Raw genomic sequence first — 15,653 nt, 5'->3', positions numbered from 1 at the left:
TATTTTAGGGGAAAAGGTTATGGTTTAATTCACAGCATTTGCTAAACAAAAAGCTGTTTGCATTTCTCAAGTATTTTCGAATTTCAAAATTCTTATTTAATAGCAGGGGTTCCAGTGGATCCTGTGCTTTTATGCGATAGCACTTCTGATAAGGGAAGCAAGTCTTTGAAAGATGCCAAATACTTAGTCTCAGCACTGAAGTCAACAAGAAACATAATTAATGCATATGAGCACTGTTTATCTCCACAGAGAAGGGAGTACAGGAAGAAGGAGCCTTTGCTCCTGAACAAGCTCAAGCACATAATGGACAGCCTGGGCTCCATACCAATATAGCGCTGCCCTAACTGTCCTTTCCAGGCTCTACTTACATGGTGGGACTACTGCAGGACTGGATGTTATCATCAGCATTGCAGGACATTCCACTCAACACTTTCTGCTTGCTTCCCCATTGTCAGCTGTGATTTAACCCTAGCTCTTATCTCTTTCTCAGAAAAGTCAGAAGCAGTAAAAGTAGGGTCACTTGAGCAAAACAAAGACACCAAATACAGATAGAGATTTTGGCTAATGGTCCCTAATTTGACTTTTAGTGCATGGAGAAATACGAGTTGGCAGCAAAAACAATGTCTGTAGAAAATTAACATTTGCTAATTATTCTGAAGCAGCTAGTCTTGTAAATAGTTCCATGCATTTGCTCATTCAATCCTTGTAACAACCTCACAAAGTGGCAGAATAAATGTAATAACAAAAATATTGATAATAATAACAATAACAAATAGAATAATAAAGAAAATCAAAGATCCAAACATTAACTCTCCTAGAGTCACAGAGCTGGTAGCTGAAATAAATCCAGACTGTAGAACCCCCCTTCATATAACTTCTTATAACTTTACCATGTACTATGCATTTTTCAGACAATCTGTACTATATACAGAAATAAATGTTTTCAAATGTTCCTTAGAGAACCGAATATCTACTGGTGCTGAGAGGAAATTCCTTTGGTCTAAATTACTTTTCCTCTATTAAATATTCCCATTATTAGATGGAATGCAAATTCCTTCTCCTCGTGTTGTACAGGAGTCAACATCAGCAGTGTAAAGGCAAGGTGTAAGGCTAAACTTGCCCTGTACGAGGCGATTCCTCAGCTCAATAGCCTCTCTTAGTTTTAGCTATGGCCTTCCTGGAGCCTACTGCCTCCAAAGGTCTTCCTTCCTTTTCCTTTACTGTTGACCAGTGAATCTCCCATCCTTGCCTTAAAATTCTTTCTGCTGGGAGAGATTTAATGTGGGAGGCGACCTCCTTCTCATCAATATCTTCATAGTAGCATTCTTATCTGCCAAGGGATTGTAAGAGTGGTCACTATCACTTAAATGGCCATGTGGGAGTGGAAATTACTAGAAGAAATTTCCACTGAGACCAAAGCAAAAGACCAGTGGGACTTTTCATGGCCTTCATGCAAAGAGATCAATTAAAGTTTCTTCCTAGACTTATTATCTTGTCTGTTCACTTGGATGCCAGTAACAATGACATTAAAAATTGAGATTTCTGTCCATATAGTATTTAAAATATTAAATTGTTAAGAGTAAAATATGTTATCCAGCCTGGGTTATTTTTTGAACAATCACGATATCTCAAAACTTGTAAAATATTATTGAAATGATTCCACCCACTCTCTGCCCACAATATCACCCCTTCAGATCAACACGACAGTGATAACAACAGCCACAAAACTGAGCACCACAAAGCTGTGGGCCACGAGACCATGGGCCTCAATCGAGGCTTTTCCTCCAGCCAACTCCCATTTTGGCAGCCAACCAGACGAACATGAACACCACAAATGGAGGACAAGTATAAACATGGAACCAGTAAGTATCCCCTTTGGAAAAAAAACAATGCCAGTGGCTTCCAAAGCCCATAAATTTGGAAAAGCACAAGTCCTTCATTTTCCCAAAGAAAGAAAAAGCAGTTAAGGCACTTACAGTGTCGTGGAACTTGTCCTTCACATCGTACACGGCTAGTTTTATTGTGGTCTCCTCATAGATGGGGTACTCGGAGGGGAATATGACACCAGTCAGAAACAGCGGATCTCTTGTTCCCTGAAATAGCACATGCAGACAACTTGGATTCAATGAAGCAGCAACTGCAGGCAGCAGCTTACAAGGATGCACAAGCATGAGGAACGGGATCCGCTCTTCTGGGAAGCAATTCCATTTCAAGGAAGCCCTAGACAGCCAGTGACGGCTATGGTGGTCTTGGAGCGAGGCGCCATGGAGCTGTGAGAGTTGTTACACTAGACGGACTTTTGTCTTGTCAGAGCAGTTAATGATGAGCCTTGAAAACATGAGTTTTATTTTACGCCTAACCTTTCTTTCAGGCCTGATGTCAATCAAGGACAAGTGTACTTAACAGCGATCTCGTTATATACTTACCACCTATACTTTATGCAGGTAGGTGAACACGTTGATCAAGTCCTTCTCTCAGAATTGTTTAGTAATGCTATGCTATCTAACCTATGTTCTGACAGCATTTGTGTTTTGAGGTTCAGTTGTGAATTGTTTTCTCCAGACCAATTTGAAACCTAATGAAAGAAACTAAATAGGATGTTATGAACTGTGAAATACTAGCTCAGGATGTAGTACACAAGATGTTTCAATTAGAAGGCATTTTTAAAGAGCTGACATCCAACTTTGTTTTACAAACACACACACACACACAGAGGCATGCACACAGACACACACAATTGTCTATGGTAGTTTCTAAAAGCTCATGCTATTCTCTCATTCATTTATTTATTTTCCATGAAAAGCAAAATGCAGTTTTCCTTGGCTCTTTGAGGATTCACAATAAATAAACTTGGCAAAATATAGCAATACATATTCAAATATAAAATTTTGAAATGACTCAATAAAAATTACTTTTATGAAAAAGATATTTTTGATATGTGCCACTGACCATGATAAAAAAATTAGAAAAAAGAGAAAAAAATGTATCACTACATAAGTAAATAAATTTTAAAATTTGGCAAAATTAAAAAAATAACAGAGCAGGTGCTGTGACTCACACCTGAAATCTTAGCTACTCAGCTCAGGCAAGAACGTCCATGATATTCTTATCTCCAATTAACCACCAAAAAAGCCAGAGAAGTGGAGCTGTGGCTCAAGTGGTAATGTACTAGCCTTGAGCACAAACGCTCAAAGACAACACTCAGGCCCTGAGTTCAAGCCCCAGGACTGGCACAGACACAAGACAAACCAGAGGAGTACTTGAAAATACTCTTCCGAACAATTTTACGATGTTAGTCAAGTGAGCGATATGAATGAGGTTATTTTGGTTAAGTCAGCTATGGTGTTAACGGCACACGACAACATCACTGAACTCAAAGTTTCCAAAGCTCAGAATCAGGGAGGGGGCAGGATCTAGGTCAGTCCCGTAACAGAAGTGACTCAGGTTGAGTCTGAATCATTTATTCCACCACTGGTCCCAAAGCGGGCAGCTTTAGGGACACTGGAGGCAGCTGTCTGGGGCTGGCTAACTATGGTCCAGCCGACCTCTCCTTATGCCAGACAGACATGGCTAACAAGTCTAAGGAAAGCAAGCAAACCTGAGTGGTGACTTAGCTCTCTCCAGCTGGGGATCCTCAAGCAAGTCTTTCTCCTCAGTCACCTCGTGAAATATGTGATCTGAACACAATAATCACAACGGAAACACTTCCTCTTCTGAACTCGATCCAACACAATAACAAGTTTCCTCCTGACACATCTGAACCATCTATCACTAACCAGAAATGTAAATAGGAAATTTCTCATTGGGTGAGTGATCTTAGGCCCCTTTTGCCTGGAAACATTACAGAATCTCAAGTTCATCAACCTACCTTTCTTGGAAAAACTTCATCCTCTAAAACAAACACAGATACAAACACACACAGAGATACACACACACACACACACACACACACACACACACACACACAGGCACACACACATATGCACACGCCCACACACAGCAGAGAACGTGGCTTCTACAAATCAGACTGAAGAATACAGGAAGAAATGAAAAGAGCAAAACCACTGAACACAGGGACACTTCCCTGAGTCCTTTGACAAGTTCCCCCCCCCATGTGAACGTGTTCGCTCCACTTCATTTAAAACCCCTCTCCAATCTGTTGTGTTGGGGGGGGGTAGGAATTCCATATGAAAAGTTTTGTGCTAAGCTAAAGAAATGTAAAAGTCTTTCAACAAAATGGGTAGCCACTTTCTCCCTGGGTTTATTCTGGTGATAGAACAAGGTTCATGCGCCCTTGATAACCACATGTATGCATTGCTTCCTTAGTGACAGGAAAATAACAGCTCTAGACCACAAAGTAACATGCTCAGAAAGGGAGAGATGGAGAGAGAGGGGGAGCAGGAAAGAGAGAGCTGGAGCGAGGGAGGGCACAGAGCACAGGAGAGTGAGCTCACCTCCACCGTCTCCGTGCAGGAATATCTTGTGACACTCTGCTCCCCGGGGTGGATTACTGAGATCTGCACCAGTGTGTTCAGCTTCCGATCACGGCCGGGAGCCACAAGATCCTTGCATGCTGGCAGTGGCAGAGGAGAAAGAAAGAAAGAAAAGAAACTGACACCATAGCTCAGGGAAACACGTCTGTCCCTCTGCCCCAGATTAGAGAGTAAACTTGGCCCAGAGGCACAGAAGGCTGAGTCCTGGGACTCTGGCAGCTCCAAGAGGAAGTCTCTTGGAAGTACCTTACAGAAATAGGAAGTCACGTGCTGGGGAGCTGAATTCAGAGCTCATTTCCACTGACCACATTTGCAGCTCCTGCAAGTTCTGGACTGTAAGAGAAAGATCTGTAACACTGCCCCAGGGACCCAGGGACTTTAATCCATCCTGAAGCCCCGGTGGGCTTTAATTCACACTCCTTGATGAGGGAAATTGATTGATTGGGCTACATCCAGAAGACCAGCAGGGCCTGTATTGGCACTGGTTGTGTTAGTTCAAATGTATGAGTGCATGGTTCTCTGTCACCAGCCTGGCTTCTGCTTCCATACACACTGACAGAAACAGCAACAGTGGCATCAGAGCTCAGACAGGAGGAAAGGAAGCCAAGGAAGGGTTAAAAAAGCCCTTTGTCTGGAATTCAAGCCAAGCCCAAGGAAGCACAGTAAGGTAAAGATGGGGTAATTCTTCCCTGGGGCCACAAATCTAAAGAACTTTCTCTTGGGACATCAGGCTCAAGTTACAGACAGCAGTCACCATACCATATTTCCTTGAGTATTTTCTCCTCTCACATATCTCCCTACTAATTTGAAGAAAAAGGAAAAAAAAAAACATACAAACCCTTAGCCTAATTTTGATTAAGTTCTAAATACTAAGTCCCAGTGATTGTAAATAGAGTTTCCCTCCTTGAACACTTGTTTGTTAAACTTGTCATTTAAAATATGATGTAAAAATCAACATTAATAAATTCTTTAATAAAAAAAAGTATGCTCTCTTTTCAGCAATCCAGTATCTGCTCTCCTCCTTCCACCTTCCTGCTGGTTTTGAAATCGTAATTTTTCACTTTGTGAAGCTGAGTTCTTAAGTGGGGATGGCTGCTCAAGTGTGGCTCAATTAGTGGCTTTCCCAGGAATGGAGCCTCCATTAGCAGCAGCCCAGAGCCTGAACAAGAGCACAAGAACACGTAGGGCTCTCCCTCAGCTCTGCCCCACCCAGCTGACCACAGCCAGCAAAGAGAAGGACCAGTGTGCTTAAGCCCTGCTGTGGGTTTGTGTCCCCTAGTGACCGGAACAAAGGTAATATAGGCTTATATCTTGAAAGCAAAGGAAATCCTAGAGATAATTATCACCTTTCAATTCCTTACAGACTCATCATCTCAGGAGATAGAAAACCCAAGCACTTGGAAATCAAACAAGCCAGGGTTTCATTCAATTCTAATAGCTAAGCAATAACTTGCAAAAAAAATATTGCATTTCTTTTTTGCCAGACTTTGGGATCCAATTTCTTCTATGGAGACGGTATTTTGATTTCCATTTGTCTTATTCAACCCACATGGCTCAAGCAATATAGGAGAGCTTAGCAGAGGACATGTGACAGGAAAACAAGCCACAGTTGATTTCACCCTTATTATGTTTGAGGCATTCTGTTTGCCATTTCTTTATTCCTCAAAAGGATACTTTAAAATATTACTTCAGCTTTGCATATTAAAAGACTAGAAGCTTAGCAGGCACCAGAGGCTCACTAGCTACTCAGGAGGCTAAGATCTGAGGATCATGGCTTGAGGTCATCACAGAAGTAAAGTACATGAAAATCTTATCTCCAATTAAGCAACCCCCTGACCCCCAAAAAAGGCAAAAATGGAAACATGGTTCAACTAGCCTTGAGCTTTTCTCAGGGACAGGGTTTAGGCCCTGAGTTCAAGCACCAGGACTCAGAAGGGGAAAAAAACAAACCAACAACTAGAAGCTTAGAAACATTACGAACTGTATTTCCATGACCAGGACTAGCTCCCTGGTCTGCTGACCCTCCCTGTCTGGAAAGCACTGTCACTACCCTTTCTTGCTCAATCCAAGAGAACTACACCTTTAAAAACTACTGATGTGAGCTTTCAATACCATCAACATATCATAGAGAGGAAGGGAAAAGCTACTTTAAATTTCGCTGTTGTTTGGCAGCTATTTTGATCATTTCCTTTTGTTGCTTTTTGAATGTGCTTAATTTTATCCCTCCCCAGTTTTCTGCACATGGTGAACATTAACAGATGAGGATGACATGAGCTGGTTTTGGGATTCCCAAGCTCGGGCCATGCTGTCACACTTTCTGAGGATAGTCTCATGCCTGTCCTGTAAACTCCTTGCATGGGGCCTCACTTTTTTACTAAGTTCTTATCGGACTGGATTGTGGTCTGTGGTTAGTTCCCAGAAGTGAGCAGATATTTCTCCATTTCAGCAGAGAAAACTCTCAGTCTCACACCTCATAAGAGCACAGAGAAAATCCATACTAAGTTAAAATGTTTTGTGCATGGGTTCAGATACCCCTGTAACTGAGGAAAGAAAGAGCAATCATGGTAATTTACATTTCATTATATTCTGTGTCTTAAAGCAGTCATACAGACTGCAGTAATAAATAGCCAGGCAACAGAGCACAGTGGCTCATGTCTGTGAACCTAGCTACTCAGGAGGCTGAGATTTAAGACTAGCAAAAACAGCAGAAAAGTCTGAGATTTTTAGTTGCAATTAACCAGAAAAAATGCTCAAAATGGGAACACAGTGGTATACCTCAAGTGGCAAATCACCAGCCTTGAGGGAAAGAGCCAAAGCCCCTTTAATCAAGCAGAGTTCCCATTTCATAAATAGGCTTCTTCTGTCTGTCTGTCTGTCTGTCTGTCTGTCTGTCTGTCTGTCTCTCTCTCTCTCTCTCTCTCTCTGCTCACAACATTGCCTGCCTTCATCAAAAAGCAACAAACAGAACTTCTATCCCCTCTTTCAGTGCCTTCTCTCTTCCTCTTCCTCTTTCATAAGTCCTTGCTACTCTGTATCCCAGGCTAGCCTTGAATTTGCAATCCTCCTGCCTCAGGCTTCAAAGTTTTGGGCTTTCATATCTACTACATCCACCCAAACTTACTAATCTTGCAATTAAACAAACATGATCTAGATAAAAGTGACTTTAATATACAGAAATCTATTACATTTATAAGGGTGTACACTATATGTATATGTGTACATGTATACATGTATGGGTATATATATATATATATATCCATGCACATATATACACTATATATGTGAAAATAGCATACTTTTTTTAGAAAAGACATTAATAAAGAGTAAGAGAGGGAATAAATTTGATTAATGTATATGTATACATATTAAACGTCAAAATGAAATCCCTTTTGAAATTCATTCATCCTACATACTTAATAATTTTCATTAGGGTGTGGAATACGACTAGGTTTATAGACTGAGAGATTACGTCTGGTGTTTTTTTGTTATTGAAGACTGTTCACAACTTTAGTCACGAGGTATCTGTAGTTCATGGATTTTTTTTTAAATTATCTCTTTCTAGTTTGGGCATCAGAGAGTCTCATGACATGAGTTTGTGTTTGCTCTGCTTCTGGTTCTTGAAAGCTCACAGATGACTGGTGTCTTCCTTTCACTCAGTTTTTCACAGGATAAATGAGTATGACTAAAACGTGGTCCAGCGAGTTGCTGTGGAGCCTAGCAGAGGCTAATGCTGACCCTGGTATGAGGTCTTCCTGTCTACTCCCCGGGGAATGGGAGACCAAAAGGCCAAGGACAAAGTTACCCAGAATAGGAGTGTGGCCTCATATACAGGGCCTTAGAGGAATAACTATCAGCTTCCTGTCTCTCCCATATCATTCTCACCCTGCCACCACTGGGCCAGAATCAGCCTTGAGGTTTGGGGAAGATGTTTGCTCCCTAAATATGTTCTTTTTATTTTTAAATTCACTTCTCAGATCCTTTGTGTTGAATCAAGGTTCTCAAAAATGTCCCATATGTATTCTTTCTCTTTGCATTCCTCCAGACGCTAGAGTCTACTAACCAATTGATAGGGCAATATTTTTCCAGTCCAATATGAATTCCACTATTTGGTTTCTCAATTACTATTCTAAACCAGTGATTATTTAGTTTAAATCAATTTACATCATACACTGAAAAACTGCAACACTTAAAGCCTAATAGCTCCCTTCCCTAATGACTTTGCAAGTATAAACTTCTTTCACATTTTTAGTTTCCTCTGCTTTTCTATGTGTCTATGCTTCCTTCCTTTTGGAATTGTCAATTACAGTCAGGATTCCTTGAGGAGATTTACAGGACAATGCTGCATACTTTCCAGGGGAGTTTATGACATGAACATTCAATTGTGTGTCATAAACTATCATTCCTACTTCATGGTGACATCATACAATACCAGGTCCACAGGCCATGGGGAACCATTCCACTCAGGTTTGATGATTTGCTTAAGGTTAGGAATGGAGTTCTAAATTGTACTAATTTATGACCATGCATAACAATCCTCCCACATTCATCCTGAATTTTCTGCAGACTTCGAGTCTTTCACTCATTGAATACATTCAACGTTTTGCCAGCTATGGCCCTTTTAGCTCCTGCTCAGTTGAGCATCCTGCTCTCTGCACCTTTCCTCATCTGATAATATTCCTATTTGTTTTCTCAAATTTCTCCTCTAACACACGTTCCTCTCATCACTCTGTAACACAAGGGTCCTGAAAGTTACTTCTCCTCAATTCACTAGACACGCCTCTACTGGACAAGAGCGCATTGCAAAGAACAAGCCACAGCTGCTCCCCTTAGTTGACCAGCCAAGTTAAAGTCTTTCTAGAAGTGCACCAGTCATGTTTTACTTTCCCCTTGGGCATTGTGTGGAATAGTTGAATAAATGCACATTTCCCTAAAGAGTATGGGAACTGTACACAGCTGCCAGCATAAACTATGCTTCTTGACAAAATGGCAGCACATATACATGAAGACATGGATTTGAACATGTTAAATCTTTTCTTATTTGTTGTTATATTTATACGCACTGAATTAAAGAAATAAAATAATGTCCCAAATTCAAAACTCAGGGCCTTTCCTTCTATAAACAAAATTTACATAATAGGTGACAACAGTAGAAATGTTAGATTTCTAGATGGTTATGGGGGGGAAAATCAGTGTTTAAGGTTAAAAAGTAAGAAATCTCCAGGCAGTGGTAGCTCATGCCCATATTCCTAGATACACGTATACACTATACAAGGAATGAAGAAATGAATACACAAACAATGGAATAGGTGGAGCTCTGGGACACTAAACTAATGCTGCTTCATACACTTGCTCATTTACAGCCATAAGGTGTGAATATCATACATATCCTTCCCTAAGATGACATATAAACCACATAAAGTGGGGGGAGGCAGGAAATGAATTTCTCTCCTGTGAGTCTGCACCGTCAGGCCTCGGCTCGTCTAGCTATGTGCCCAGAAGCGGCTCACTCCCGCCTCAGAGCGCCACGTTGGGCTAATGAGTCAATGCCTACCAATTCTGGTGGCTAGCTCAAGGATGAAACTATCTTCTCATTTTTCCAGTAGCTCAGTAGCTAGGGTTTGAGCTAATTTTTTTTCAATACTATTGTTCTATTCAGCCTGGACCTCTGGAAATTCAGAGGTGATTTAGCTTTGTAAGGAGATGGGTAAGACATTCCACACATGGATTATAGAATCCAAATAAAACTTGAAGAAAGGATGGATTTAATACCACTGGGAGGAGGAAACAGATGACAGGGTTCTTGAGGAATACAGGTCATAATTTATAAGAGCGACTTTAAGACACTTTTCTTATAGAAATATTGCTCTCAAATTCTTGCTATATTGAAATCTGAGCCCCGGTGCCCCTAAATTCCATTACAATGGATTCGCTTATAAAACTAAACAGATTTCCTGGATGGGAAAAGCTGGATTCAGGCTGGTGGGAAAATACACCCTGAAATCAGATTTGTCACTTTGTCCCATCCCGGAACAATATAAAACGATGTCAGCGAATTTTATGTGAGCCTATGTGCATATTGAATAGAAACATGCCAGCCTTGTTTAAAGGATGGAAAAACTGGCTGAGGTGATAACATCCATCTCAAGAGAACATTATGGATGCTAGAACATCCACTTCACACCTGACACCCAGGCTCCAATTTGGTGCCACTGAAGGACGTGGAGGAAGTAAGGGCTGCCTGCCACAGGAGCTCTGGGGAAGGCTTCTGGATTGAGTGGACCGGGAACAGTGAGAAGCCAGCTGCACAGCAGACAGCTGATTTGCATATGAAAAGAACAAATTTTCTTCAAATCACTGTTGTCAGTACCAGAAGTCTCCCATCCTCCTGCCTGTCCCCTGCTCCCTCTGCTCCACTCCTGTCAATCCTCAGAAAATCCCATCTTGTCTTATTTTCATGAAAATTACCGAGGTGGCTAAGATTCCATCTTCAGGCAATTGAATTACAAATGCCTGTGTGTCTTGTCTCCTTGGATTTTGCCATCGCATACCTCACAATGGCATCGTCGCCTGCCTGGCGAACAGACTTGTCTCTTTCTGTGTGCGTTCCAAACCCACGTTCCACTTTAGAAGCAAGTGCTCACAGCTCTCTGCTGTTCTTTTCAGCAAGAACATATGTGCTTCTTCAGACAGGGAGAAAATGTTATTCTAGGGGGGGAGACGGGTTCCACTGAGGAGATCACACATCAGTTAATGGAAATCTGTATACATATATATATGGCATGTTCTATACGGGATATATATATATATATATCGAACCACAATCAGATCTCAGTCTCCTGAGGAGCCACCACACCTGGCTGGGAACATTCTTGAGGAAGTCTTAAACCTTTCACCTTTTATGCCTTTTCCCAGGGGTCAGGAGTGCACCTCTTTTTGAAGAAAAAAAAAATACAGCTGTCGCTGCTCTGGGAGCAAATGAGCTCCTTGCGGGTAACAGGCAGAGGCCACTAGTAGATACAGCAACTCCTGTGATTACCAGAGAAGGCCGCTTCCCTGGTCTGAATGTGACGACTAGTGCAGCTGGTACATGGACACGGGTTCAGCCACACCAGACATCTGCAAGCTGTGTCACCATAGGTGGACGGATGAGGACACTGGGCTCGAGGTTGCCAGACTCCAACAGAGGCCATGCAATAATATCTAGGAGGTGCCTGGTAGCCAAGGTAGCTTTGAGGGCTGACATTCTCCCAAGGGGCCCCAGGGCTCCCCTGTCTGGCAGGAAGCAACAAGCCTGCTGGGAGGCCAAGGTTTATGGGAGGAGTTCACACACAGCATTCTGCCTCACAGGCCTGGGTGTCACCAGATTCTGCAGAAACCCATTTTCACACATGGGATCTCAAGCCAAAATGTTTAGAAGCATGAGTTACACCTATTGTGTTTAGAGATGACATGTTAGATGATGATGTTTCATTACGTTAAGGTTAAAAAAAAATGATTCCAGTATTTTTTTCCTATGAATTAAATGGGTTGAATTTAGGTGTAAACTCAAGGATTGTTAAGAACTTGTCACTCTAACACTGAGTTCTACTAGTAAAGTTAAAATATGGCACTGAAAAACAGATTGAAAAGACAGATTGGGAAATATGGGGAAAGGAAGGCCTAGAAAAAAGTAGCACCCGGGGGCTAATTAGCTTGTCCCTTTATTCTCTGTGTCTTGATGATTCTTTGGGAGAGGGCAGGTTTTGAAGAGCTGGAAGCTAAACTTCCTATTTTGTTTGAGCCTTCACACATATATATCTACCTTTGTTCAGACCAAAGAATGAAGCTTTGAGACGGTCAATGGCTCTGTCTGAGATGTTGACTAACAGGAAATAAAACAAGGTTTAGACAGATAAGCAAAGGCTAGTGATGCTAGTGATCTAGGATACAAGACATAAGAGGAAGGGGAGGGGGGGAGGTGAGTGTGGAGGAGGAGGGGAGGAGTAGATGGGTGAGAAGGAAGGTGAAATGCAGGTGTGAGTTAGTTGGAGAGCATAAGTGACATAATTATTTGAAGCAAAACCTACTACTACACAAGTCTATGAAAACAATTTCTCAAGTTTCTCCGTGAAAATTTTAAGGCACCCAATCTGACACTGGTAATTCTGTAATTCACTGTCAAACAAGATCAGACAACTGAAGCAAGAGAGGGAAAGCAATAAAGCATGTATCTCATAAAACATTGGAAATCTGCTCTCCTCAAAGAACAGTCCAGGGTACCTGAGCTCTCTGTGTATCTATATATCTGGAGCCACTACCTGGACCCAGAAAGTTCAGGAGCCTGGTATGTGAGAAATTTCAGACCAAAAGAGAAGTACACTGATCGAGATGCATTGTACTCAAAAGCTTTGGAAGGTAAAAGGAAATAACAACATTTTAAATAGAAGAGCCTTCTTGGCTATCTCAGGACAGCTAGTAGACAGGTAAGACAAGAAGGAAAGGTACCTTGAATTTGAAGGTCTCGTTGGCAATTACGTTACCCCCTGTAAATAACCAAAAGTTCAAGGAAATAGCTTCCTGTCACGATTGTGTGACTTTGGATTTTTATAATGTTTCAGGATCCTTATTTGAATGTGGAAATAATTATATTTATTCCAAGATTGTGAAGATTCAATAAAATTTGTGTGGAAAAAATTCATTCACTTCCCAATATTGTATTAATAATGTGCTTCTCAATTTCAGAGAGTTAGCTCAAATGGCTTGGGAAGTGGAAGCTATCATCCATAATTTATAGATAAGGAATCGGTGTTAGACAGATGGAAGGATTAACACAAAATAATAAACTAAAATAATACTAGGGAGTGATTTCTCGTACACCTAGTACCACCTGAGTGTTTCCGGTGAGCTGTCGAATTTAATCTGCAAAACAACGCAGTGAGAATTTCTTTAGGCTCACACAGGTAGCCAGAGGCAAAATCAGATCTGAAGGCTCCTAGACCTGCATCCTGGCGGCTGCCCTCAAACTCTGCCCTGGTGCTGAATTCCTCAATGTCATGTGCTGAAATGCAAGCCTAAATGTTCTGCCCAGTCCATTTCTATTACTTCAGTTGTCTATTATTTTCTTTGTTGCTATTGGAGTGTGTTTAGTCTTAAGGACATGTCCATGAGAGAATACATGCCTGCTGAGGCTGCAATCCTAACGCAAACTCGAAGTGACATTGTGGAGAATCTGATGCATCAAGTCTGACACAGGGTAACTCCATTCCTCAGCAGGAGACATGGTCAAGTTTTAGAAGCATATTTGCTCAGCTCAGCCCCCATGGATTCGTCAAGTCGGGGAACTCCAGAAGAACCTCAAAGCCAATAAGACTCTAGCCTTCCTAAATGGGACTTGCAAATAATGACATGCCAGTAGTGGAATTGTTTTTTTCATCCAGATTTTTTTTCATATAAAAAGGTGAATTTATTGGAGAAGTAGATGATGGTGAACTGACCGGCCAAGGACACAGTGCAGACTCAGGAGCTGACACTGTGACCCCGAGTGGTTCTCACGCTGGGTTTTTAAGGACCAAAGCCATGCGGTCAAACCTGGCTGCACCCAGGTGGCCAATGGGATAGTTACATACACAGAGGGACCACAGCCAGCTCCAGCCACACGCAGGCAGCCAATAAGGTTACAGCTCCGTGTTTGAATTAACCTATCACCTTAGTTGGAATTGGCATGAGAATTTGGGTGATTTCCACACAAAGTAGCCCCCTCCCCAAACCCAGTAGATATCCCATCTCATGAGGGGTGGGGATAAGGTTACCCCTCCCTAGAAGGGCAAAGATGGCTGGTCTGCTTTACCATTGTTGGCCTTCTACAATGGGGCGGGGAGCTCTTAGTGCATTCAAGATGGCGCCAGTCTTTAACACTCACCCCTTTTCTTTTAGCCTAGTCAAATCCTTGACTCATTTACCTCAGTACAAACAGGGTTATACCGGGTGCTTAGGATCATCAGTTTTATAAATCTGATCCTCTTTTTTAAGTAAGGACATCATTGCATTAATTACACATGGGCCAATCAACAGTAACATTAAAATAATCACCAGAGGTTCATCCAGATTTTTAAATTCTGAATATGTTAATGATAATTACCAAATCTTTTCCAGAGCACCTACAAATATATTGATTGGTTGTATAAGATACAGTTATATACGCCTATATACAAGATGAAGCATTGGAATTCATATAAGCTTTGAGCCACAGGATTATACACTGAATATCTACAATGGCTTTTGCCCAATTCTGTTTCACTGCTGTGCAAATGTCCTTAAGAGTTCTTACAGCTATGTAGAGAAATTAGAAATTATGAGAGCTCTGGGTGTAATCCTGACACTCTAGAGGTGGAGAGGATCTCAATTCAAAGCCAGCTGGACAAAAAAGTTTGTGAGCCTCATTCTCAATTGTAAAGATGGCACATGGTAGCATGTCTATCACCCCAGTGATGTGAGAAGAAGAAAAAGAAGAACTTTTTCAGTGTAGGACTCCTGGAGCACAAATGCAAGACCATCTTCAAAAAACAGTGAATGCGCAGAAGGCTGGGGGCATGGCTCTGGAGGTTAGAACATAGAAATGGCAAAGCCAGGGCTCCAGATGCACAGGGATAGAGGGGCAGGCAGGCAGGAGAGGAGGGGAGAATCTAAACAGTGAAAAAACAGAGAATGTTGTAGGACTAGCTTCCGTGATGAGTTGACATTGAAGCTGTTCCCTAAAATACAGCAAGGAACCAGCTGAGAAGGAGCCACAAATGTGGTGAAGAGCAGTAAGGATACACGAATTTCTGGCACAGAGTAGGCCACATTAGTGAAAGACAGGTAAGGATTGATGGGCTTCTGGGAGACTCATGTATGATGTGATCATTTATTTTGTTTCTAAGCCAATAGAAGTCACTAGAAGGTTTTCACTAGAGATGTGAAGAAATCATGTTTACATATACATATATGATTATATACGTGTGTGTGTGTGTGTGTGTGTGTGTGTATAGTTGTTATTCTTGAACTCAGGGCCTGGGTGTTGTCCCTAAGCTTTTGTGCTCAAGGCTAGCATTCTACCACTTGAGCCACAGTGCCACTTCCAGTTTTCTAGTGGTTAATCAGAGATAAGAGTTTCATGTACTTTCTTGCCTGGGCTGGCTTTGA

General features: G+C 41.7%; 1 protein-coding gene across 4 annotated transcripts in view; it reads right to left on the bottom strand.

The window, feature by feature from the left end:
* Inpp4b (inositol polyphosphate-4-phosphatase type II B) overlaps positions 1 to 15,653 on the bottom strand; it is a 461,147-nt gene that overhangs the window by 200,316 nt on the left and 245,178 nt on the right. For all 4 annotated transcript variants that reach the window (XM_090356905.1, XM_090356906.1, XM_090356907.1 and 1 more), the window contains 2 exons: positions 4,455 to 4,573; positions 1,977 to 2,093 (listed from right to left, as the gene is read on the bottom strand). In XM_090356905.1, coding sequence (XP_090213031.1) covers positions 1,977 to 2,093; positions 4,455 to 4,573 — 236 coding nt within the window. The remainder of the gene's footprint in view (positions 1 to 1,976; positions 2,094 to 4,454; positions 4,574 to 15,653) is intronic.

Source organism: Megascapheus bottae, chromosome 23 (assembly GCF_031878675.1).
Source record: "Megascapheus bottae isolate mThoBot1 chromosome 23, mThoBot2.hap1, whole genome shotgun sequence".
In the NCBI taxonomy this organism is placed as follows: domain Eukaryota; kingdom Metazoa; phylum Chordata; class Mammalia; order Rodentia; family Geomyidae; genus Megascapheus; species Megascapheus bottae.
Note: the sequence above shows the minus strand (reverse complement) of the source record. Positions and strands in the feature narration are given on the sequence as shown.